Raw genomic sequence first — 27,831 nt, 5'->3', positions numbered from 1 at the left:
CATTATGGGCAAGATGCCATAACATGATCCATTTTGTACTTACAGAGAAATAAATGGTAAGGAACTCAGTGTTTTATAAATAATGATCAAAGTGCACACACACACACACACACACACACACACACACACACACACACAAACACACATCTCTGCAAAAGCAGAACTAAATGCTGAAGAAAGCTCATTTATCACAATGTCTCTGGATTCCCATACTCACAATGCTGCCTGACTGAAACTGCAGACTCTAAGGAAGCAAGACATGGAAAGTTTCTCCAGTGGGAACATGGGCACATGCCTTTAGAGATTCAAGTAGGCTTACAAAGAGGCAAAGATAGGTGGTGGTGGCACACACCTTTAATCCCAGCACTTGGGAGGCAGAGCCAGGCAGATCTCTGTGAGTTCGAGGCCACCCTGGTCTACATGAGAATCCAGGACAGGCACCAAAACTACAGAGAAACCCTGTCTCGAAAAACAAAAACAAAAACAAAAACAAAAAAACCCAAAGAGGCAAAGATGAGAAAGGGGCACCAGGGCTAGTCCTCAGCAAGGTCAAAGGGCACAGAATAAAATAGAAGTGGCCATGTCTGGCAGACTGGAGCTTTTGTTTTCTTTTCTTTTCTTTTTCTTCTTCCTTATTTTTTTTTTTTTTTTGTAACCCCAGGGACACAGAATTAAAGCCACTGACAAGAAGAAGTGTACTTAAACCTAGAAAAATTATACATGTCAATAAACTGGTACCAACTGCTTGGGGTACCCTGACTTTAACTTATTTGATTTTAAAGGTTGAGCTGGGTTTGGTAGCACAGTCTGGGCTATTTACTGAGACACTGTACAAAAAGTCTGAACCATTATTTGTGAGCTTAGCCATTATTTTTTAATGTTCTTAAATTTGCAAAGGAAGGCTAGTATAGAATATTATTTTAGGATGTTTCACATTTGTTTATGCTGTGTAACATTTGTTTTAATGATGCAAAGATGTGTTGCATTCTTTTATGTTGCATTTGTTTAACTCTGTGAAGCCGTGTTACTTTGCCTGTCTAAAACATCTGATGATCTAATAAAGAACTGAACAGCCAATAGCCAGGCAGGAGAAAGGATGGGCAGGGCTGGCAGGCAGAGAGAATATATAGAGGGAGAAATCTGGGAGAAAAAGAAGAAAGAGCAAGAGAACAAGGAAAGGAGGATGCTAGGGGCCAGCCACCCAGTCACACAGTAAGCCACAGAGTAAGAATGAAAGTAAGATATACAAAAGTAAGAGGAAAGGTAAAAGCCCAGAGGCAAAAGATAAACAGGATAATTTAAGAAAAGCTGGCTAGAAACAAGCCAAGCTAAGGCTAGGCATTTGTAGTTAAGAATAAGCCTCTCTGTGTGATTTACTTGGGAGCTGGGTGGCCGGCCCCCCAAAGAGCTAAGAGTTAAAGAGTAAATAAAACAACCAATAGCAGAAGGCTGTTATTTCAAAAATCTGAGGTGAAAGCAAACCAACTTCCCCTGAAGTTTAGAAACCAGCTCCACACATTTCTCTTTATCTACCTTGTTATAAATGAGAGGGTCTCTCTTCTGATGATATAACATGGAAGCCTGGAACAGACAGCAGTAAATGTAGAAATAGTATTAATTACACAAGTGAGGAGAAACTATGGGAAGGATGTATTACTGCAGCAGGGGAATCACATATTTAAGTAAAAACGTTAATTGATGCTCATGGAGCTTTATAAGTATGTATGAGATGCCCCTTGAAGAATTCCTATACCACAAAAATGTGCATAAATTAGAACATGCATAAGAGAAGGAAGTTAGCACTTTTGAGTTGAGTTTCTGACTTGGGGAATGCTGAGAAGTTGAATGTAGTTTTTAGATATTTAAATTTTATTTATGTATTCATTATTAAGAAACCTGATGACTAGAGAGTTTTCTAGGCCTTTGTACCAAGAAAAGCAGAATTTTGCTTCTCTTTGTAGCTAAGATTTATTATGTTTCTTTTTATTTTGGCTCTAAGACAACAGTAAAACTTTGTCTTTAATAACTAACTGTACAGAATGAGAGAACACATTTCTGTTTTAACCTTTTCCAACTTAATTTACCATTCAGCTGTCATTTTCTCTTTGTCCTGGTATTTTCAAAGTAAAAACAAAATTACGTTATGCATTTCTATAAACTCTCAAATCTCTAGGAAAACACGAAATGCAACTAATAGAGTTGCAAATGCATTTAATTCTCAAAACAATCTCATTCCATGTTTAAGGCCTTAGACTTCTACTGTGCTCATCTCTCACTAAATTTGACAAGAAAGAAATATCCAGTTAGAGCAGAAAAATGTGAGTGCAGGGCAGCAATATTTCCCAATTTAGGGTTTAGCCCAGCACTGACAGAAACACCTCAGAAGGGAGGCTGGTTCAACTTAAAAATGCCAAGGCTCTGGCCCCAGGCGAGGTCTTGTGAATTAGAAACTCCAGAGCAGAGCCCAACAGCCAGCCTTCAAGGTGATCTTTCTACACATACCACCTTGTTAGCCAGTGGTATGAGGGAGCTGATGGGCTGTGCAGAGTACAGTGCCTGCAAGAGGCCAGGGGTCTCTTCCTGACTTTGACTCTTCCTGTCTTTTCATAGCCATGTTTGGAGAAGCTGAATTATAAAGTAGAAGAGCCTAGATTGGGAAGGGGAAGTACAGGGCTTGAAAGAGGCAAGAAGGTGTCTGTCCTGCAAGAGGAGGGGAACTAGAGTAGGAGTGGGTGGGGTGCTGGACAGGCACAGTTTGACTATGGAACTCTGAGTGTAAGGAAGGACTCCATTTGATTATTGACTTCTGCTGCGTCACTGCACTTGCTAGCCTTTACAGCTTCCTATCTCAAGGTCAAAATAAAATAAAAAACAGAGTTTGCTACATAACAAACAGAAACCTGGCAGGATGGGACTCTCTGAACTTGTGGGGTTTGGGGTTGCTCAGTTTGATTCATTAATTGTCCTTTGAGCAAATAAAAGCTGTAAAAAGTATATATTCAAAAAGGCCTTAACCATAACAGGCTTAAACAGGAAGATATTTTATAGAATTATCAAGGGCATCAGAACTGGTACAGAATAGTCGATCTCTGAGGGAAAATGTAAGGCTGTGCAACCAAGAGAAGCAGCCTTGGGCTGTGAGTCAAGGCAACTGCCCAAACCGTTCTGTGGTGATTTGAATGAGAAATGTCCCCCAGAGGCTTGGGCAGTACACTTGAATGCCTGGTCCCCAGTTAGTAGTGCTGTGTGTGTGTGTGTGTGTGTGGTGGGGGGGGGGTTCTAAAACTTTCAGGAGGTGGATATTTGTGGAGCAAAGTATGCCACTAGGTTCGAGCTTTGAGAAGCCATAGCCTCACCGCACTTCCAGTTCACGCTCTTGACTTCCTTCTGTTTCTCTGCCTTCCCCACCGTTACTGACTGACTCTCCTCCTGGAACCACAAGCCAAAAGAAACTCTTCCTTTTGCAAGTTGCTTTTGGTCATGCTGTTTATCTCAGCAGCAGGCCAGTAACCAATACACTTGCGTGTCTTCTTCTTAAGAGATCACCAGCATTTTCAGCACTACTATTCAGGTATGCCTCACATACCACAGAACTTAGCCACAGTGACATTATAATTTAACAAATTTTGGTAAGTTTATTTCATTGTGTGGCTAAGTAACCCAATTAATTGATTGGCCCAGTTAATTAATTAACTAAATTAACACACATATCACCACCTCAATAAATTCCCTGTGTCTACATGCAGTAATTTTTAGTTTGATAATAGCTTTATGCTTCCAACAATCAATTTCCCCTTTGTGTAAATTTATCTCCTAATAATGTTCAAATAAATCAAATACACAGTTTTTAAAAACTGGCTACTAAGTTCATTCATGTGGTAGATCATAGCTTTATTCTTTTCTTTGTAAATAACATGCATTTGTTTGGATATGGTACATTTTGTGCATCTGTTCAATGACAGACATTTCTGATTATTTAGTTGTCATTAAGAACGCAGCTGGTGTGGTGGCTCAAACCAATAACTCTATCACTTTAGAGGCGAAGGTAAGAGAGTCAGGAGTTCAAGGCCAGCCTCAGCTGCCTAAGACCTTGTCTGAGGAAACAGAAAGTAATCCTGTTATGAACATTTGTAAACACATATGTTTTGCAAAGACATATGCTCATGGTTTTCTAGGACAGAATTCTAGGAATGAATTATTGAGATGTGTGGTAGGTTTTTCTTTCAATTAGAAAGAAAACATCAAATTGTTTCCATGGTGGATGCTGTTTGGTGTTCCACCAGCCATGTTGAGGCATCTAGCTTTTCCTCATCATTTCCAACATTCATTGGTCTGCCTTTCCATCACAACTGTTTTCATTTCCCCTTTTTCTTTCCTCAAAGACTAATGAGAACATCTAATGCATCTGTTCATCTTCTGTAAAATGCGCATTCAAGTCCTTGACTTTTATTATGTTTTCATTTACATTGTGTGAGCTCCTTATTGATTCTAGATATAAGTATTTTATCAATTATATAATTTCAAACTATTTTCTCATAATCTGTGGCTTGTGCTTTGTTTTTAGTTCTATGTTTTGAATTACAAAAGATTTAAATTTTCACATTCAATTTTTGCTTACCTTTTGTGTATTGTGATTTTTATGTCAAATCTAAGAACTCTGCCAAACCTAAAGCCATAAAATATTCTCTTCCTACCCAAAGGATAACTAGTTTAAACCTCTAGGTAAGTCTGTGGTTCATGAGTGTTAGTGTTTGTAGATGATGTGACTTAGGGTCTAAGTTCTTATCTCTTTCTTGATTTTAATCATGTGATTATGTAATTGTCCCTACAGGATCTGCTGGAAAGGCTCTTTTTACCTCCATTAAAGTATCTTATTCTCCTTGTTTAAAAAAAAAAAAAAGCTAACAAGGAGGACCCTAAGAGGGATGCACAGATGGCCCTGGGAAAGGGAAACAGAAGAGATCTCCATGAGTAAACTGGGGATGAGGAGGGCAATAGAGGGTGGGGGATGGGGGATGAGAACATAAGGGAATGGGATGGTTGAGCTGGAACAGGGACAGAGTGGTTGAACAATGAAAGAGATAACATGATAGAGGGAGACATCATGGGGATAGGGAGGAACTGGGTGCTAGTGAAGTTCCTAGGAATCCACAAGGATGACCCCAGCTTAGACTACTAGCAATAGTGGAGAAGGTTTCTGAACTTGCTTACCCCAATAATCAGATTGGTGAATAACCTAACTGTCATCATAGAGCCTTCATCCAGTAACTGATGGAAGCAGATGCAGAGATCCACAGCCAAGCACCAGGCCAAGCTCCAGAAGTCCAATCAAAGAGAGGGAAGAGGGATTCTATGAGCAAGGGGCATCAAGAACATGAAGAGGAAACCTACAGAGACAACCAAACCAAGCTAGTGGGAACTCATGAAATTTAGAACAACAGCTGTGAAGCTGGTGTAGGATTGAACTAGGCACTCTGTATAGAGAGACAGTTGTATAGTTTGATCTGTTTAAGGGCCTTGCTAGCAGTAGGATCAGGATCTATCCCTGGTACATGAGCTGGCTTTTTGGAGCCCACTACCTATGGTGGGACACCATGCACAGCCTTGATGCAAGGGGAGGGGCTTGGACCTGCTCCTGCTTAATGTACCAGGCTCTGCTGACTCCCCATGGGAGGCCTTACCTTGTCTGAGGAGGGAATCGGGAGTGAGTGGGGGGAGGGAGGCTAGGGGACAGGAGGAGGGAAAAGAGGGGGAATCTGTGGTTGGTATGTAAAATGAATAAAAAATTTCTTGAATAAAAAAAAAGAATGCAAGGATTTGCATCTTTTTTTGTTCCTCAAATATAGATTTTATGCATTAATTTTATATGCATGACATTTAAATCCAACATATTATTTATTCTATATTTAATGTTAATTATATATGTAGTATGTTATATAAATTTAATATATTCATAGTACATGTTAAATATGAACATGTTAATTCATATCTGCATTGATTTTATATATGTTAATTATATACACACAAGCACATACAATCATTTTGCCAGGCATAGTTGCTCAGATTTGTAATGTCTGTGATCCCAGTACTAGGGAGTCTGGGGCAATAAGATCATGACAAATTTGAGGCTATTTTACATAACATAGTCATTTTGAGGCCAGTCTGAGCTACACAGTGTGATCCTGTTTCAAAACAAAGAAGCAAATATTCTTACACCAATATATCAGTATCCTTACAATTCTTCAATGTGTTCTGAAGTTGAATAGTGACATTTTCCCATCTTTGCTCACTTTGACATTGGTTTGTCTATTGTTGGTGAATTTTAGGTTCCATTTCTAAATTTCTGCCAAAATGATTGTTGGTTTGTATAAGAACCACATTGAATTTATTGTCCAATTTAGAAAGAATTATCAATAGTGAAGTTTTTTAATACATGAAATAGCTTTTCATTTATATCTCCTATTGTTTCTTTTAGTAATATTTGTAGTTTTCCGTGCTCATATCTTGCATTTTTTTTTTCAAGACAGGGCTTCTCTGTGTAGCTTTGCGCCTTTTCCTGGATCTCGCTCTGTAGACCAGGCTGGCCTCGAACTCACAAAGATCCACCTGGCTCTGCCTCCCAAGTGCTGGGATTAAAGGCGTGTGCCACCACCACCCAGCCATATCTTGCATTTTTTAAACTATACTTTCAGGTAGTCTATTTTTCTGATACTAGAGTAAATAAAATCATATTAGTTTTTATTTTTCTTGAGGCAAAGACTTTCTTTCTGTGTAGCCCAGGCTGATTTCAATTCACAACTTTCTTGCTTTACCCTTCAAGTGTATGTAGTGTTATATTATCAGTGTAGGCCGATTTAGGGAAAGTTGCTGTGGATGATTGATTGATAAATAAAACACTGATTGGCCAGTAGCCAGGCAGAAGTATAGACAGGACTAGCAGAGAGAAGAATTGAGAGAACAGGAAGGCAGAGAGAAGGAAATACCAGGCTGCTGTCCAGGGAGCATCATGTAAAGGCAACAGGTAAAGCCATAGAACACGTTGCGACATATAGATTAACAGAAATGGGCTGAGTATAAGAGTAAGAGCTAGACAATGGTAAGCCTGAGCTAATGGTCAAGCAGTTTAAATAATATAAGTGTCTGTGTGTTTATTTTATAAGTGGGCTACAGGACTGCCGGGGTTTGGCGGAACCTGGAGAGAAAAACTCTAGCTACAAATGGTGCCCAACATGGGGCAAGAGTTTCCACTTAAAACCTGAGAACAAAGATTCTAAAAAGGAGCTATAAACAGCTTCCTAGTTGTCTCTCTCAAGTTGGCAGGTTCCTGGCATCTGCGTTTGTCCAGCAGTATGGTGGGAATTAGGCATCTACAATATACTGCGTGGTAGATTTAATCTTTGCTAGTACAAAAAAACAAAAACAAAAACAAAAAAACAACAAAAAAAAAGAGGTTTCTGGGCTACACACTGCTTTGATAGAAGCATAAAACCACTGTTTCTAAGAGTTGATGGTTCCCAGAGCTGGAGGTGGCCCAGAGCTGGTGGTAAATATACCACCACCATGTTGGGAAGCTGAGGTGGGCAGAGTCACCAGCCAAAGCTGCTATTTTAGCCTAGTAATGCTACAGCTTAAAACAATAGATTCACAATAAGACAGATTCAGATGGAACAAGACTTTAAATGCTTTACAATGTGTGTAAAAATGTATGTAGGCTTGGAAGAGAAAAAAATAAATATATACAGTTATATAAAGAAATAGATAGTTTTTAAAAAATAAAATCTTTAAAGAGACAGTAAAGGTAGTATAAAAAATAAGCCACATAAAGATGGATATTACACAGAGAATCTGGATTGTTTTGCCTTTGGGATTTTTAACTGCAGAAAAACATTTGATCATAAAAGCTGTTGAATTAAGCAAATATGTATATTTTAAAGATACCTTGACTTCAAAATTTGGATGTAAGGATATGTTGCTTTGGAAAGGAGGCTCTGCTTTTGTTTCCACAGAAAGCCAGAGGCTATGGATTTGTTCCAGATTAAGATACATCAGGTTTGACCAGCCAAGACCCCCTGAAAGGTCTCCAATGACACCATGGCCCAAATGATCCAACATCTAGAACAGTTTCAAGGCAACTGGCTCAAATGATACACCCTCACGAACTACTCATAATCCTAAAATTTTCTTTGTGTCCCCCTCCAACAGGAAGCTACGCCTAAATTCCCAAATATACCAAGCTGGCTTTGGAGATGGAATTGGCTCACTACTTCTCTAAACCCAAACATATTGCTAAAAAATAAAAAAGGGGGTTAAGAAATTCTTTTGTCTCATATCAGAAGAGCCCTCTGGGGTGGGACAGAGGAAAAAAACCAATATTTTTATTTAAATCAGGTTGATTATAAACGTGATCTCTTTCTAAAGAACAAAAAGGGATATGATGTAGATATGATAGGATAAAAGGGTAGATTATTAAATCTACTTTTAAAGAACAACTTGTTTAAAATGTTTTACATTGCTATGGATTTCAGTTTATTGATACAAGTTTAAACTTAATTTTGTTATACTGTATATATATTTCTATTCTTGTTTGATGTATTATGTTTATGTAACTCATTTAAATTGTAATGGATAATTAAAAAATACAGATTAATAGTCTTCTATGATAGTCAAACTTATAGTCATATTGTTTTCTAGGTATACACAGATATAATTCAATTAGGTAGGTAATCTTCAAACACTTCAAAGACCTATGGCATTTAAAATGTTTTAAAAACTTAGACTTTCTGGACAATGAGACATGTCTGCTTCTGGCAGCACCGATTTACTTCAGAGAGGAGGATGGGCATCAAAGACACTCCATATGGAGTTTATCTTCACCTTGGCAAAAATAGCCATTTGGGCAAGAAACTGTTCTTGCCTGTACTGCTTGATCAACTGGACATGCAGGACCTATAGGAAGGTGACACTGAACTTTGCTTGGAGAAATGGTCCTTTAGGTTCCTGCTTTGCAGAAAAAAACTGCCAGAAATTCTACAGGACACAGAAAAAAATGACTGAGAGACTCTAGGCCTGTGGGCTAAAGACAGATGCCCCAACTTTGCAAAGGAACATTAGGTAACTGTCCAGGCTGCCAGCTATCTCTGTCTACCCTGCAAGACTCCCAAAAGTTGCTTGCATCCTTCTCCCATTTCTCAGGTAATAGTATATCCTTCCGGGGTCTTCAATGTAGTTGAAGACCAGATAGTTATAATTTCCTCAGTTATGATAAAGAATAAGTTAAATATAAAATCTTAGACTCACAAATATAAGATAGATAGGGTATCTTCTTTAATATTGTAACTGTAATTCTTGCTTGATAATTGTTTTGTTATATATAATTTTACTATGTTAAAGTTAAAACCTTCATTTTTGAAAAAAAGAAAAAGGGGAAGTGTGGATGATTGATTGATAAATAAAACACTGATTGGCCAGTAGCCAGGCAGGAAGTATAGGCGGGACTAGCAGAGAGAAGAATTGAGAGAACAGGAAGGCAGAGAGGAGGAAACACCAGCCTGCAGTCCAGGGAGCATTATGTAAAGGCAACAGGTAAAGTCATAGAACACTTGGCGACATATAGATTAACAGAAATGGGCTGAGTATAAGAGTAAGAGCTAAACAATGGTAGGCCTGAGCTAATGGCCGAGCAGTTTAAATAATATAAGTGTCTGTGTGTTTATTTTATAAGTGGGCTACGGAACTGCCAGGGCTTGGCGGGACCCAGAGAAAAAAACTCTAGCTACAGAAAGTTGTCATCTCCTAGTCAAAAGAATGAACTGTACCTCTGGGTGGAATAGGCCATTGTCTCTTAAGAGTTAGTCCAGTTAGGCTACTCAATCACCTAAGGAAGGAATCTGGCTCCGCCCCCAAGGAAGGTGGATCCACCTTAAACTATGCTAAAGATAGGAGGACTAAATCTCTCTTTAATGATATAATTTACCTTTCCTTTTCAGAGTTCCTACCTCCTAGTTCAGTCTCTTACGGGGGCCAAACATGCAGTTTGGTAAATCAGACAGCTTTTCTGAATTACTCAGAAAAATACAATTGTTTTTTTTTTCTCTCTTCCTTTCAGCTCTTTTTTAAGCATGCTTTCCCTAACAATTGGGCATTATTTTCTCTAAACTTCCCTCCATACCATGTGGCTGCTTGTCTATGTGGCTGGATTCCTTGATGACTTGACTCAATCATTGTAGATTTTCTTTTCTTCTCCTCTAGGAGGCTGCTGAGACTTAGAGCTTGCCTGCCCTGGGTTTTTTAAAACTCAAATAAAACTGCACTCAAGCTCCCATTTGAGTTTTTAAATTCATTTATTAATAAAATCAAGAACCCCCCAAGGGCCCACATTTCTCCAGCATTGCTTGGTTATCATGGAGGGATTTATCCAAATTTTTGGTAACACTAACACACCAAATAAGGAATTTTTTCTGAATTTAGTTTTTTCTAAAATCCATTATATAGTATGTAAATTGATTTACTTACTTGGTATCACTATTTACTTGCCCTATTAAGTTTGTGTATGTTCCCTGAAAAATTTCACACTCAGATTCAAGATCTCTCTGTCTCTGTCTCTATCTGTCCCTCTCTCTCTCCCTACTATATTGATGTTATTGATGTTACATTGATGAATATAAGAGATAAATAGATATCCTTGTTTGCTCTATGATCTTAAGATTCAGGAGTATTTTGAGAACAATCACGCAAGTTATTAGCTATGAATTATTCAGTTACTATTTATCAACTTGCAAACACTCTTCTTGTAAGTAATTTATTAAAAAGTATTAGCCATAACTGAATATTGGATTTTTGTCAAATAACTTTTCTGCATCACTTGAGGTGATTTTTGTTTCCTTGATCTTGCTAATGTAGTAATTCATTCACTTGGTTTTCAGATGTGAAGTCAACATTCCTTTCCTGGGTTACACCTACTTGATATAGCACTACATCATTTTCATGGTTATGGGTTCAGAGTATTAATACATTCTTAAAGATTTTTCCATTATGTTAATAAAGAATTTTTCTACAGTTTTCTTTGGTTTATGGTACACTGCTGTAACTTTGTGAACATCAGAATCAATGAAAAACTAAATTGGGAAGTGTTCTTTTTTGCCACTTTCTCCCGAGTCAATTTATGAAGAAGAATTATTATTCTTTTCATTATTTCAGATAATTCACCAGGGAAAGCACTTTTGTCTGTTAAAAATGTTTTGCATACATATTATGATGAACCAGCCAGCCTCCATCTTAGACTTGAAAGCCATCTTATAATAAAGAAAAACTAGGCTCCTTCCTGTTTATGATTAACTCTGTTTCTCAAGGATTGGGCTATGCCCCACCTGCAACCTTAACTACAAATGGTTCTGTACTGCCTGCTTCAGGAAATGGTAACCATGTATTTGTTTCAAAATATTGCAACCCTACCTTTGTTTCAAAAGGTTATTATATAATCACCTGTTGTTATGACTACCTTGTTATGACCACTGTGTTATACTCTGCTTCTGTAACACTGACTGTTTGCCTGCCAAATCCTCCATTTGGAAACCCCTACCCCTGAGCTACAAAAACCTTATCTTCAAGTTGGGCATGACTTTAATCCCAGTACTTAGGAGACAGAGGCAGGTAGATCTCTGTGAGTTCTACTGCATACTATATAGTGAGTTCACACTACAGCCAGAGTTATACAGTGAGATCATGTCTCAAAACATAAAACGAGAAACAAACAAGAAAACAAACAAAATCAAACAAATCAAAACCACCCCCTCTTCCCTACATCCAAGGCTGACTTCTTGGACCCCACCTTATTAGGGAGGCAGCCTGTATACATGTATAAAAATGCTTGCTTTAATTGATTTGGCCATGATGATTTGGATTGGTGGTTTTTCTTTTCACATCTTTGGGATTAACATTAATTGTAATTTTTGTGTTTTTTGAGGTATTTGCCCATTTCTTCCAAGTTTTCTAACATATTGTTCCAAAGCTTTTCCTAATATTGCCTTGTGGTTATTGCCCATCTTGGAGGGCCATTAGTAGTACCCATATGCCATTCTTCAAGTCTAGTGGAGGGTGTGATAATTTTATTGTTTCAAATAACTTTCATAGCATTAACAACTTGGCATTTACATCTTCTATTTAATTGAGTTCTGCTTATATTTTGTTGGGTTCTGTCTTTTGCATGCTTCTATATGATCTGCTGTTCTGATATTAGTTAACTACAGGCAGATGTTTACAGTGTATGTTACTGACCTGAGAGATGAATTTCCTTCTAAGCACTATTGTAGCTTATAGGGGCTTCATCAACTAAAACAGGTGCTTTTCGTTTTGGATCAGTTGCAAGTACATCCCTAAAATCTCTGTGACTTCTTCTGACCCATAGGTGATTAAGAAAAATAACAATTTGATTGCCTAATATTTTCAGATTCCTTAGATTGTCTGCTGCTGTTAATTCTAAGTTGATTCCATTGAATCTGTTGTGTTCAAAGACCATACTTTGTGTGGTTATGCCTGTCAAACTTATTGGGAATTGTTCTGAAGCTTAGCAATTGGTCTCTCCTACGGAACACCCATCTGCAGTTTGCAAAATGAGTCCCTCCAACTTGGCAGTGTATTCACACCTCTAGCAGCTGGTGTAAGTCTCTCATAACCCAATTTTCTGTCTAGATTGTCTATTAAATACTGCGTGCAGAAACCTGTCAACATAATGACTTATTTTTCTATTTACCTTTTGAATTCTTCAAACTTATCTCATGTACTTTGGGCTTTATACTGCTAAGAGCATATAAACATTTTATTTTCTCTGTTTCCTGTGTTTGGTCTCTATTTCTCCTTAAATGTCCTTTTTAAAGTTATGCATTTTCATGTTTCAAGTTAATTTTCTTTGTTGATTCTCTTAGTGATCTGGACATTACAAGATGTGCCTTTCTTTGTAACAATGGACCCCATGTTAATTCTAATTCACTTCACCCTTTCAGGGGAAAATTCAGTCTGAAGATCCACAGCTTCTGTTCCTAATGCCCATTCTAGCTGTACAGAAGCTCATTGAGTTGTGTAGACTTTGGCTCTGGTTCATTTTGGTGTGCAATGTTTTTTATTGGCTTGCAAGATTTTTTATACAAAAAGCTCATAAAATTAAAAAATAAATGAAAATACCAACTTATTTACTTATTTCTGAGGCGAGAAATTCCTTTTTTATATACGAACTAAAGACAGGTACTGTAATGGGACCACAGTGTGAGGAAACAGTGATGGAAGTCTGTTATGTAAAATGTATTGAGAATAAAACCTCTCTGATGAGTTAGAAAAGGCACCAGTATTCAGAGGCTTGGGAATCTCCAGAATCTATTTCTGTCCTCTCTCTCTGCTCTGTTTTAATGCATTAGAAACATAGATACTTGTCAGATACTTTTTCTCATGATAAATGGGGGGAGGCTACATTTAACTTGTTAATAGTATTATTTGTTAAACATTCTTTTAATAAAGTTCATCTTATCACCTTTTCCCATATGGCTAGTTGTTTTAGTGCCCTGTTAATTCTCACCTGTTGAACATCATGAAGATGTGTTTCCCTCCCAAATTATTAGTTTCAACTTCCATATTTAAAGATGAAATCTATTGGGAATTCAGGTTTTCTCCTCCCTTTTATATGTAGTATAAGGGAAGAATCAAGACTTTTCTTTTGAACTCATCTGCTATTCAGTTAGAGAAACATCATTATTGGATCGCTCTCCCCTTTGCCCAATGTGCCAAGGATTGGTTGAGTTGCATAGCATGTGATCTTTCCATCACAAGTCCTTTCTCACTCTCTTCTGTTCTGTTTGTCATTGTGAACCTCTGAGGCTTCACAACAGTATGCTAATGTCTATGATGTCGAGTAAGTCCTTTTATCTTACTGTCTACACTCCCAGCTCTTCTTGCATGTTTTTAACTTTTATATTTCTGTTTGGTTTTTAGAAATAATCTGATGTTTTTTTTAAAAAAGAGTAATTTTTATTGGAATTCTATTGGATCAGTAGACTCATTTGAAGCAGTTAAATATCTTTTAAAGTCTGCCTGTTTATAATTTGGTGAATCCCTTCATCAGATCTTCTTGGCTTTTTTTTGGTAAAAATTATTATTCTAGATATGGAACTACAATTTACTAAGATGTGCTTCTATTCATTTGATATGTATGATGTTATTTCAGAATGTTGTTTAGAATTAATTTCTATGTGATTACTGTGGGTATATGGAAAAAATTTCTTGTTGATAGTATTGGGGATTAAGCCTAGGCCCAAGACACTGTAAGTAAGCATTCTACCACTGACCTATATTTATAGCCCTGCTCTTACCTTTTCTTTTGAGACATAAGTTCCTCAGGCTAGCCTTGAACTTATAATCTTTTGTCTCTGTCTACTGGGTGGCTAGGGTTATAGGCCTAGGCCACCAAGTCCAGCACACAGCTGGGTGTTAAAAAGTGACCTGACTAAACTCTCTTGTTACAGCCAATTCATTCTGACATTTTGAAAATTTTAGAAGTTTCATAGATACGTCTGTAGACAATGACAGAGTGTTCTTTGATACTGGTATCATTGCTTTGGTAAAATAATAGAATGTTGCAATTTAAAGGATTCTCCTTATTGAGGGGCTCTGGATAGGAGCCCACACACCTCTATTTTGTCCCAGTCTTTCTCTCAATCTTCACCATAGTTATGTTCTATTTTGAAATACTCAGGAAAACAAACAAAACTCTGCCTTATTTGCTGTCAGTGCTTCTCACATATTCTATAAAAATACATCTAATGACTCGAAATTTCAGTGTTTACCTGAAAATTTCATGTTTTTCATGCTCATCCAAAAAACACCTATATTTTCTTATGAAAATAAAGCTGTAAATAACTACTATCAAATGGCAGTGAGACTCCAGGGAAGAAACAAGCTTTATGCCCCATGCCTTTGTGCTTCTGGTACACAGCATGTTCTCCCTTTGCTATGACTGAATCCCTTCTCTGAGAAGGACAGCTAATCCCAACACTCGGCATCCTTCTTGTAGTTGTACAGTGAGACCACAGCACCCATGCAGAGCTCTTGTGGGATGTTTGTACACTGTGTGAAAATGCAATGGGTATAATAAAAAGTGGAACAGCCAATAGCTAGGTAGGAGGTTTATTCAGGACTTCGGGGCAGAGAGAGCACTCTGGGAAGAAGAAGACAGAGCAGCCAGCCAGACCAGGAGGAAGCAACATGAGCAGTACAGAGAGATGAGGTAACAAGCCACATGACAGAATGTAGATTTAAAAAAAAAATGGGGTAATTTAAGTTATAAGAGCTAGTGGGACAAGCCTAAGCTAAAGCTAAGTTTTCATAGTTAATCATAAGTCTCCATGTCATTTTTTTGGGAGATGGCTCATGGGACAAAGAAAGTATTGCTACATATGGCATCCAATGTGGAGACTCAAACATCCAAACATAGGGCCTGAGAAAGCTAAAAATGTTCTGGACAAGGATGTGGATTCCTAGTCTGCAGTCTCTCAGGATCAGTGCTTGGTGGCATATAGAGATGTTGCTTCAGGCTGCTGCCTGCAGGCTGGAACCAGCCACTAGCACCATGCACTAAGCTGAGCTGCACAGTGGCTGACATGGCAGTTTAATATTTGTCTCACTCTGTCAGAGAATGCTGCAGGTGCTTAGTAAAGCCAAGTCCAGACACAGAAAACCTCTAAAAAGGTACAGTATGTTTAAAAATGTGCTTAGATGCTGAAGAAAGAAAAGAAAATGGGTATAGACAGTCATAGAAAATATAAATAGTTTAAAACTAATAAAGTCTTTAAAGAGAGTGTAAATTAATTTTAAAAAAGCCATGTAAAGATGGGAAATACACAGGGTGTCTGGGTCCTATATGGTGCTTTGTTGACTTTGAACTTTTTAAATCCTAATGTAAAAAAAATAGCTGCTGAGAATCATTGGATTATGGAAACTGCTAAATTACACTAACATATATATTTTAAGAATGTCTTAACTTCAAAATGGAAGTCAGAAAATATGTTGTGCTGGGGAAGAGGTTATGCCTTTGTTTCCACAGGAAATAAAAAGTTATAGTTCTCTTCAAAATTAATAAAGGTCAGATTTGATTTGGGGAGGCCTCCTGAAAATCTTGGCTGCAGACATGAGGGAAAAAGTTAAGAAAGACTACGGGACAGGTGACATATATGCTGATCTTTTGACACGAGGACAGCTCTGAGACTGGATGAGACATGATAAATCTTGTTGGCTATAGAATCCTCATGACTTATTACTGCATGACATACTTTCATATGGCATGGGTAGAGGTTTGCTTATAAAGTCCAAACAAACTTATAAAGTTAACAGATGCCTTTTACCTGCTCAAACATAAAACAAAAAAAAAATATCTTTAGTTGGCTTGTACACACTGCACATTCCACACTTGTGTTAATGGAGATAAATGTTACCTTTAAAAGTTTGTATGTTTTCAGAAATAAATGACCAAACACCAATAAAGATAAGTAGCCCAGGTGATCCAGCTTCTCAGAATGCCTCTGTTACAGTTTCCTCAAAATTCTGCATCCCAAACAACTTCAAAGCTGCTAGATGAGATGGTCCAGCCTCATGCATTATTCCAGCCAGGACTTCTGCTAAGCTCTGCACTTTACCATTACACAGAAATTGGACAAAAATGATACAGTTAGCTCTCCCAGGACTTAATCATTATCTAAAGTTTCTCAGGGTCCCCTAAAGATGTCATCACCCCTAGGCAACAGGAATCAGTCTAGAGAACATGATGCCCACACATCCTAAGACATGGGGTGAGTGATTTTTGGTCATTTGGTAGGTTATGGATATTTGTCATCACTTGGTTACACATTGCTATTGGTAATGGTAAAAAAAAAATAACAAAGGAGATTAGATTCTGGGATCTCTTTCTGAAGAGAAAGGGGAGGTGATATAGTATAGAAATGATGGGCTAAAAGGGTGGATTGCTGAGTATCCTTTGAAGAACCACTAGTCTTAAAGATTTTACATTAGTATGGATTTTTATATATTGATACAAATTCAAGGTTATTTTTGTTATACTGTATATATGTTTCTACTCTTGTTTAAGGTATTATACCCATGCAACTCATTAAAAAGATGTAATGTAAAGTTTTAGATGTTGAAAGCTATTTAGGATAATTAAAGGACAGGTTAATAGTTAGTCATCTATAACAATCAAATTTATAGTCCTGTTAGGTATGTTTTCAAGATTAAACAGAGATATATTTTTAAAAGATAGATAGTCTTCAAACACTTCAAATACCTACAGAGTATGGCATTTAAAATGTTTTAGTAATATAAGGCTTTCCATGACAGTGAGACACATCTGTCCTGGCAGCACCAATTTACTTCAAGAAAAGATGATGGACATCAAAGAACCTCCATATGGAGTTTGCTTTCAATGTGGAAAAGCTAGCCATTTGGGCAAGACTGCCTTTGCCTTGACTGCTGACAGTATGCTGTTCAAATTGGATGAATAGGACACAAAAGAAGGCAACTGACAAACTTTGCCAAGGAAAAGCAAGACAGTCCTTCAAAATTCTTGCTTCACAAGAAAGTCTGTCAGATATTCCAGGCTTGTAGACCAAAGATGGATGCCCAAACATTACAGAGGAACCTTGGGTGACTGTCTAGGCAGCCAGATGTCTCTGCTGTTTCTTAGTTTGGGAAGTTGCTTGCTCTGCACTTCCTGTTTAATCAGGTAATATTATATCCTTTTCAGATTTTTAATGGGGTTAAAGACTAGATAGCTATAGTTACAGTTTTCCTTGTTATCAAATTAAAAAAAAACTCACAAAAGAGGTATAAAGTTTATAAGTTTGAGAAACATAAAAGTGCTGGGCAGCCCTGGAGCACGCCTTTAATACCAGCACTCAGGAGGCAGAATCAGGCGGATCTCTGTGAGTTCAAGGCCAGCCTGGTCTACAGATCAAGATCCAGGACAAGCACCAAAACTACACAGAGAAACCCTGTCTTGAAAAACCAAAAAAAAAAAAAAAAAAAAAGAAAGAAAGAAAGAAAGAAAAACATTAAAAGCTTAAGTTGTTTATCTAAAATATGTTTTAGAATAGTAATACGAATTAAGATAAAAAATGGTTTAGGTACAAAACTTTGGACTCACTAAGATAGGACAGACAATACAGTACTTTCTCTGAATTTGCCAAATACATATGGACTAAGCATTGCAAATATAATTCTTACTTGATAATTGTTCTTATTATATATAGTTTTACTATGTTAGAGTTAAAATTTTCCTCTTTATTTAGACAAAAAGGGGGAAATGTGGGATATTTGTATACTGTGTGAAGGTTGGTTCACTGTTGTGATTGGTTTAATGAAGAGCTGAATTGCCAATAGCTAGGCAGGAGGTGTAGGTAGGACTTCCAGGCAGAGAAAGGAAGTAGGAGGAAATAATCGGGGCACAGAGGAGATGCCAACAAGATGTGGAGAGGAAACAGGAGGTTCAAGATGAAGGAGAGGTAATGCCAAGTGGCAGATTAATATAGATGAGTTAATTTAAGTTATAAAAGCTAGTAGGACAAGCTTAAGCTAAGACCAAGCTTTCATAATTAATAATAGCTCTCCATGTCATTATTTGGGGCTGGCAGTGGAAAAGAATGTCTGTCTACACAGAGCAGAGATCTGATCACTGGTGAAAGCCACTTGCCTATGCAATGCTGAAAATATGCCCATGATCAAGGTACGTAAAGGACAGGGTGCGTCCACCACCAGAGAAAGTGTGAGTTCCCAAAAGTCGATACAGCACCCTGTTTGTATAGTAGTGGGGTTGGGGAACAGTGCCATAATGCATTCCTTTCATTAAAAGAAAAGAACACTGAGAGAATGATCTACACAAGTCAAGAAAGTGAATAGGTTAAAACTGTACTTGATTTATGATCATTTACTTATACTCAAGTCATTCTTGGTTTCAAACTTTTGCTCTTTAGATGAAAGAGACTGACAGGCAGCAACCAAATTGCAATTTCTGTTTTACCCAGAAAAGAGCTGTTTAATGCTGTAGGTCAAGTTATACCAGCATGAAGACAATGTGCAGCTCGGCGATCAGGGTTATACTTCACAGCTTCATCCAAGCTAAGTCTACTCAAATGTTTATGTTCACATACAGCACCCACTCTTGGTATTCTACAATCAACTATATATACGAAATAATCTTTTCTTACAAAAACATCATTTTTGTGTGTGGGAGGCAGGGCTGGGTCACTGTAAATTATCCATTAACTTCAGTTAGTTATCACAGAGTGTCCATCTCTGACAGACACAGATTCTATTCTCAAGCAAGCATTTTTCAGTCAGATTTGACACTCTGCCAAGGTCAGAATATCTTAAAAACAGAGACCCCAAAGTTAAGAACTCTTTGGTGAATAAGGCAAAAAATCTCATCATAGGTATATAGTTAGAAATATTTCAATGTGTTTATAATTGTAGTCTTCAAAATAAGAAGTTATTGCTATTTAGTATAATTGGCTCAAACCTCTTAGTGTGAAGCTTTCCATAGATAAATCTAGTTTATGAAAATATCATCATACTTCTACAGGTTTTTAATAGGCCCCAAACTATGCCTTGGCTTAATCTCTGTTGCCCCAAAAAGCATACAGGTAAAGAATATGTGAATATTTAGAGGTTTAACTATCAGGGCAGCCACCAAGTAGACACTTTCCAAGCCATCACTTTAGTAGTAAAACACAACAAATCTCTGAGTTTATTTTATAGGTCTTATTTTTAAAATACACATTGTTCACTCAAACAATAAAATTATATCTAAAAATGATTTAAAAAATTGAATGCACATAGAAATAAATTACACTGAATATTTGTGATTTTTGAATTTTACTTTTATTTTTAATTGTGTACTCGTGAGTACAGGTGCTTCAAAAGTCAGGGGTATTGGATTCTCCTCGAGCTGGAGATTTAGGCATCCACCTAAAGTGGTCCTGGGAGTGAAACTGGGGTCTAGCTCTGGAAGAATAGCACATGCTCTTAACTGTTGAGCTACCCCTCAAGCCCAAATATTTGCAATTTTGACATATCAACACACGGCAAATAATTCCTTCAAATATCTTTGAGAGGTCTTTGAATGACTCTGTCCCCTAACTGGGATAAATCCTATGGGCAAAACAAACTGTAAGGAAATATTTCTTTATTCAGAAAGTTCCCTATTGGTGGTGGGAGGAAGGGAAGCTACTCTTGTGCAAATGACCTCAGTACCAATGCTACTGGGCCATGCCTTTGCAGAGGTGACTTGTCTGGGGTGGCCAGTAGGCAAGATAAGAGAGTGAAGCCAGGCGGTGGTGCACACGCCTTTAATCCCAGCTTTCGGGAGGCAGAGGCAGGCGGATCTCTGTGAGTTCGAGGCCGGCCTGATCTACAAAGCGAGTTCCAGGAAAGGTGCAAAGCTACACAGAGAAACCCTGTCTTGAAAAACAAAACAAAACAAAAAAAGATAGAGAGTGAAAACCATGAATCAAACAAAGCAGAACAGCAGGCAAATGTGGAGTGGGTGCCCGCTCACTGGACACTTATGCTAGTTAGCACTCTCTGTTGTCTTTTTTACCCCCTGTGGAAAATACACAGGGATTGAAATTCTGACTTCCAAGGCTAGCTAATACCAACACATTGTTACCAATTGTAACTGACAAGAGAAACACAGATTATCTCTGATACTTTGTTTACCAAGCATCTCAGTGTCAGTGTTTAAGCCACTCACTGACTATCATTTGGCTGGAGAAGAGGTCATTCTTCAGCCTCTCTCCCAGCAGGGAGCTGAAGACCTGCCAGCTTTGGCCATCTCCTCGCCATCTGAAGTCCTGACTACAGCCCTTGGCCTTGCTAGTGTACTACCACACACCATCTGAAGGACACTCTGCTAGCCTTATCACCTGCCTCTGTTTCTCCTTCTTCAGTCTCCTTCTCTTATTGTTGATTTACACTAGCAAATTATTTCAATTCCCCACACACTACTTCACTGTTGTAACATTCTTTTTTTAATGTATTGTTTTACATTTTAAATTAAAATGCAATAATTATAATACTTCCCTTCTTCCCTTTCTTCCCTCTAGATCATCCAATGTACTCTTCCTTTCAACTCATCCCATGCTCCCCCCATGCTCAAGTTGATAGCCTCTTTTTCTTTGGTTATTATTGTTACATACATATATGTAACCCATATGATGTTCATATGTATGTATATATGGACAAACACACATACATATATCCCACTGAGTCCATTTTTGTTCTTTGTGCATATATAGTTTCATGTAAAACCACTTTGTATTAGACAATCAGGGGCCTCCTCAAGCCCTTGGAGATGCTAATTCTTCTTCCCCCAGTAGTCATTAGTTTCCTGTAGTTCTGTTTTACATTCTTTCTTAGAAGAACATACTTGAGGGACTTTAGAAATGGTTCATGGGTTAAGAGGACTGACAGCTCTTCCAAAGGACCTTGGTTCAATTCCCATCATCCACATGGCAGCTCATCTCCATCTGTGACTCTAGTTTCAGGGGATCTGACACTCTCTTCTGGCCTCTGATGGCACCAGACATGCAAGTGGTGCACAAACATGTGTACATGGAGCACAATGTCTATACCAAGACAAAAACAAAAAATACTCTTGACTTTCAAAAGTTTCTCCATTCTCATCAAATGGAATCATACCTCATGGTCTCTTCATAAATGCACCACTAGTCTTACATGACACTTCCTAACCCTTTTCCTGGAACACTGTCCATTTGCAGTCAGGGCTGAATATACCATCCTCCACAGTTACTCATTTCTAACACATTGACCTTGCCCTTTCAGGGCTACCCATCTTCAATGGAAACTTCCTTTCCTCTTCTACTTATACATTTCAAGAGTTTCACAATGTGTTGGAGGGAAATTTACGTATGTGCATATCCTTGATCAAAGTTTTAATGGAGTCCCAAGACTCTCAAAATTGGAATGCAACTGGTACTCTTATATAATCATGAATGCAGATCTAACCTGCTGCCTATAAAGCCTGTATCATAGAGCCATCAAGCATTGCTCCAGAAGCACACAAGTTTACAGACATCACAAATTAGCCCTGCAGTACTCACATGTGCACCCTTAGATACCTATGACAAACCATAAGTCAATATAATCCAGAAATCCCGGTCTCCCATAGGGAAGATACTGAGACATGGAAGCACTGGTCAGCTTTCCTATCTCTGTTCTCTTCTAAGCTGCCTACTATGTCTTCAACAATCACCTAATTGAGTTGTAATCCCCTGGTCTATTCCAGTGAGAATGTGCCTTCATCAAACACCCTCCTGGAGAGCCACACCCATATGGTCCTAATAGCTTCAGGTAGAAGAGTGATTAATGCTTCTTAGTAAGTTAGGCAAGCACTCTTCCTTGACAATGACTTCCAGTCTGGCTTTTTGTGTACCAAGGATGCTCCCTGGGAAAAAGAGGGACCTCTCTTCCTGTCTAATTTGCTTTTGAAAAATATTCAATTATGTTTCTACTTTAATTCACTTAGTGATGAAAAGTAAATGAGCCCAACAAACGTGTTTGATTCTTCTTGGAAACAGAAACAGCTTTGCAAGAACAAACGAAGTTAAATTAAAATACGTGATTCTCCACCGTGGCAGAATGGAATTTTCCCCTCCAAACTTCATCACATCTATGAGACACAAGGTAGACACCAGTGAGACAGATGCCTTGGTAAACAGCAAGTCTCACCTGCACCTACCCCCATAACTGGAGATGATCTATGTGACAGGGCCCAGACACATCTACGGAAACCATGCATGCCCAATATTCCACCTTCATAAGCAGAGTGGCTGGGACTGCCGGTCACACTGTCCCGATGGGTGTTCCACCTACCGTTTTTGCAGATGGGGCAGCACTGATCAGGCTCGTACACGGGGTCCACACATTCCGTCTGGGGACACGCCGACACTGTGCACAGTACTTCACCATTGGCTTCACAGCGACACCGCTCACACGGAGACACCTGAGACACAAGCCCATGATCAGGGTCACACCTCCCACAGTCCTTACCCTATAAAGTCCTATCTTTAGTTTTATGAAGGTATGAAGACACCCAGGTGTTTTAGGGATGACATTTTTTAAATGCCTGGGCCCAGTACTTTTTCAAATGTGGACACAAGCTCCTGCCATTGTTGCCTGAGGTGTAAATAAAGGCATTCACTGGGGCTACACAGCCGCTCAGCGCTCAGTTCTGGTAGGGGCAGCTCTCACTGAAGGGACTTCTTTAAAAGCATCTTTTGAAGAAATATTTCTGTTGCTTCCAAAATCAAATTACTACTGATTTCTTGCTCAGCAAAGCCTTACTTTTCCATAGCCCTGTCAACTCTACACTTAGTCTAGCACGGATTGTTCCCAATATTTCTCAGAACAGGGGGGCAGGAAGAAAGGAAAGCATAAGACACTCACGTGGTCCTCCGAGGCCAGAAGCCCCGTGCCAGGAGCTGCATGACCTTGATGTCCCAGAGGTCTTAAAGCCACACTAAGTGCCCTCCTGAAACGGTTGGCCCTGTTTACTGGAAAGGGACCGGAGACTTAGAGGCCTTAGGCAACTTGCCTTCACCAGATATCCTAAGAGATCAAGGTAAGATGCCACAGAGGGCTCTTGACTGGAGGTCCATGCTGCCTCCCCCTTCTCCAGTGTCTCACAGGCTCATTCCTTCATGACATTAATGGTACCATGTTCTTCTGGGAACCAAGGCTTTGAGAGGTATCAGGGTCTCTCTGTTTGTCTGTCTCTTTCTGTCTGTCTCCCTGTACCCCTCCCTCATGTGTGTCTGTTTCTTTCTCCTTCTCTGTCTCTTTGTGTATGTACATATATATATATATATATATATATATGGAGAGAGAGAGAGAGAGAGAGAGAGAGAGAGAGAGAGAGACTTCAACATTTCACAAAAGCCCAGAATAAAATGGTGGCCTAGTTCACAAGTTAAAACCAAGTTTACAACAATATAAAGGCACAGCTTCAGTTTTAAGAAGTATTTTTGGCACAATGTAGTGTGGGAGATTTTGTAATGTTTCTGTGGTTGTCATTGTTTTCCTGGCTAGAGCACTGCGTCTCTGTCTCCAGAGCAGATGTAGACAGCAAGCAACATGAGGAAAATATTCTGAGTTTTAAGAGCAAAGACCTTGAGTTGCAAGAGAAGCAGTCAAGTGCATGTCAGGTCCCTTTAAGTGGAAGGACTTCAGGCAGAAGCCAAGAAGCCCAGATGGTGTGGATTAGAGATGCAGAGCCATGCTGCCCCAAGGGAGCAGAGCCTACCCAGCTTAGGGCAGTAGAGTTAGCAATGGGCAGGGAGGTCACATATCTGCATATGTCCTTAGGAAGCTGCTCAATAGCTAGGCACCCACCCTTCACCTGGGCTATGCTCTAGGTAGAGAGGATGAAGCTTAATGTAGGATGGATTTAAAGGGGACAAAATGGGCCCTATGTCATGTTCCTAGGCAAAATGTGCACTTGAAGATCAGACTGTTCTCAGTATGTAGGCAGGTGGCCTTTGGTGAGTCCATCCTTCCACAGGAAGCCTCAATCGGGCATGGAAATAAAGTTCCCTATCTCCAGCCCAAGGTAAAACCTCCCCATGTGAGGGCTGTAGACACACATGATGATTTTCTATTTTCTGAAAAGTCCTGCAGTTTTATCTAAAATTTGATTGGGGGTTTTACTGTCATTAAATATTTAGAAGTCTGACTCAGCTATTTAGGGATTTGTTCATTTCTCAAAAACCAGAATTAATACTCCATCAGGGTTATTATGAGTGTGCTCCTCTCCAGTCTCTTTTCTACCACACATATCTCCTGTCATCAGCTCCCACTCTGGGGCTGTCTTTACTCCAATCCCGGGCTCAGGCCACCCAGGCTCCTACAAAGAGAGGGTGGTGGTGAGAGGAAGTTTCAAATCTTTGTTGGTTCCCCGAGTTGCCCTAGGCTCTGCCGGTACCATCGTCAGCAGGTCACAGGTCCCTAGTTCCTAAGATATCAGTCTCTCTTGTGTATTAATGGGGTTCCCACCTTGTCCCAGACCCAGCTTCACCTCAGAACTGTGGGTACAGTGCTCATGTTCCTATCTCCCACAGGACAATGCAATCTGATACTTCCTCCCAAGGAATCGCACATCTTTTTGGCCAGCTAGTTTCCACACTCCTCTGGGACCACCCATCAGGTGGTCTTTTGCCACTCCTTGTGTTGATTCCTAGTCATCAATTAAGCTACAGGAGGTGGAATAATGCCGCCTCCTGATTGTGAAGCTCAGTGATACTTAGTATCTGAGCCTCTTGGCTTTCACTCCTCTACTCTTCCCTTGTGCAGACCTGTGCCCCTTTTAAAACTCATACGGAATTTACTTCTGCTGACTATAGACCCAGCTGAGACGTGTCCATCAAAGCATGGATAGAGCTGGGGCCTTTCCTCCAGTAAGCCATCACTCAATTCCATCCCTTGACCTGGGCTATGGCCCTCTTACAGCATATGGAATGTTGCTAAGTTTAAAAATAAATTAAATAAAACAAGATAAAGAGAATGCAAACAAAACCAAACCAGTGTTTCTAGGACCTCAGGAACCAACCAAGGAAGTTGTAAGCATAGCACATTCAAAAGGTGACCCCTGTGATGGGGACCCAGAAGGACGCAGGCTAGATCTTCTCACGCCTCTGGCTCTGACCCAGACTGCCCATCCTCCCTTCTAAAACCAACTCTGTTCAGCAGCCTCAGGCACTGCAACACACTGGGAGCTATCCCAACATGCGTCAATAAGAATAGTATGGCTTTTCCCAACTGCGAATGAGAATGAAGACATTCTCTGTTCATGCCACAACTCCAGCTGCAATTTCAGAAGTGTGAACTTCTGCCACCTTTTTCGAGAGTGAAGATAAGATGGTGTTTGGTGTAGGGTGGTGTGTGTGTGGGGGTGGTGGGGTGGGGGTGGTGATGAACAAATAGTGTAGCTGGACCTGGCCTCTGCTGGAAGAGCTCTAATTTCACACTGCTGGTCATTGTCCCTTATCCACATAGCTCTGTAGTTACCACATGGGTTATGCTTGCAAGCAGCAGTTCCTTAAAGGGAATCTAGAAACATACCCTAAACACAAAGCAGAAATTTTTTCAGTGGCACAACTCTGACTACAGCATAGACAAGAAAGCGTAAATAAATACAGTAATTCAATGGTAATAAAAGTACATCAGTCATAATTAGGGGTGCTCTCACAGTATTCAATAGTTATGTGTGTGCCTCTGTCACATGTACAGCAGTAGTAGGGACTATGCAATAAATACTGAGGCTGTATCATTTGATTCAGGATAAGTGGGTGTGGTGGTTTGAAAGAAAATGGCCCCAAAGGAAGTGGCCCTATTAGGAGGCGTGGCCTTGTTGAAGTAGATGTGGCCCTGTTGGAGGAAGTGTGCCACTGTGGGGGCAGGCTTTGAGGTCTTTTTTTTTGCACAAGCTTTGCTTAATGTGACGCTAAGACAACTTTCCGTTTGCTATGGGATATTAGTTGAAGAAGTGTTACATTTGTTTATGCTGTGGAACATTTTGTTAATGATACAAAGATGTATTGCATTCTTTCATGCTACATTTGTTTAACTCCATGAAGCTGTGTTACTTTGCCTGACTAAAACACCTGATTGGTCTAATAAAGAGCTGAACGGCCAATAGCAAGGCAGGAGAGGGATAGGTAGAGCTGCCAGGTAGAAAGAATAAATAGAAGGAGAAAAAGAGAGAAGAGAAGGAGTGAAAAAAGGAGGAGTGAGGACATCAGGGGCCAGCTACCCAGCTACACAGCAAGCCATGGAGCAAGAAGTAAAGAAAGGTATCTAGAATAGAGAAAGATAAAAGCCCAGAGGCAAAGGGTAGATGGGATAATTTAAGTTAAGAAAAGCTGGCTATAAATAAGCCAAGCTAAGGCTGGACATTCATGAGAAAGAATAAGTCTCTGTGTGATTATTTTGGAGTTGAGTGGTGGGTCCCCCAAAGAGTAAAGAGTGGGGGGGAAACCCAACACCTATTGTTTCCAAGATGTAGGACTCTCAGCTATTTCTCCAGCACCATATCTGCCTGCATGCCACCACGTCCCACCATGATGATAATGGACTGAACCTCTAAACTGTAAGCTGTTCATTAAATGTTTCTTTTAGGAGTTGCCATAGTCATGGTCTCTCTTCACAGCAATAGAAACCCTAACTAGGACAGTGGGCAATGTAGTTAATATATGAAATTAGTCTTGAGTATAAAATGAAGACCATAAAAATGACACTGTGCCTTACCCATAAACTAGGTGTCCCCTAATCACTTCCTACAAGACCTTCCTCTTAAAGAGTCCATCTATCACCACCAGGAGGATCAAGTTTCAAATATGTGCACCCCCACAAGAGGGCAAGTTGTGTACATTTTATATTAATGAACTTGGGTTGAATTAGGTGTCTATCTGTATGAAAGTCTGCCTTGGTCAGTTTGTAACTGCAATTCTAATTACTAATAGCACAAGAGGGACCTGCAGAAAGTTTCTTAAATTTAAATCCTGTTCTTGCCTATGTCTCTAACTTCTTTTCTGTAGCAAAAGGAATATTTTCTTCTCTTCTCTTCTCTTCTCTTCTCTTCTCTTCTCCTCTCCTCTCCTCTCCTCTCCTCCTCCTCCTCCTTTTTCTTCTTCTTCTTCTTCTTCTTCTTCTTCTTCTTCTTCTTCTTCTTCTTCTTCTTCTTCTCCTCCCCCCCCTCTCTCTTTCTCTCCAGAGTCTCACTATGTAACT

At 39.3% G+C, this 27,831-nt stretch overlaps 1 protein-coding gene across 3 annotated transcripts in view; it reads right to left on the bottom strand.

Annotated features, from left to right (window-relative positions):
* The window catches only part of Vwc2 (von Willebrand factor C domain containing 2), a 155,489-nt gene that overhangs the window by 106,512 nt on the left and 21,146 nt on the right, over positions 1-27,831 (bottom strand). For all 3 annotated transcript variants that reach the window (XR_008217370.1, XR_008217371.1, XM_052734502.1), the window contains exon 3: positions 22,921-23,050. Coding sequence is in view for 1 of the 3 variants with exons in the window: in XM_052734502.1 (XP_052590462.1) it covers positions 22,921-23,050 (130 nt within the window). In the remaining 2 variants the exon portion in view is untranslated. The remainder of the gene's footprint in view (positions 1-22,920; positions 23,051-27,831) is intronic.

This window comes from Peromyscus californicus, unplaced genomic scaffold, assembly GCF_007827085.1.
Source record: "Peromyscus californicus insignis strain IS unplaced genomic scaffold, ASM782708v3 Scaffold_13__1_contigs__length_99412109, whole genome shotgun sequence".
NCBI classification, from domain to species: domain Eukaryota; kingdom Metazoa; phylum Chordata; class Mammalia; order Rodentia; family Cricetidae; genus Peromyscus; species Peromyscus californicus.
This window is presented reverse-complemented; position numbering and strand designations above follow the sequence as displayed.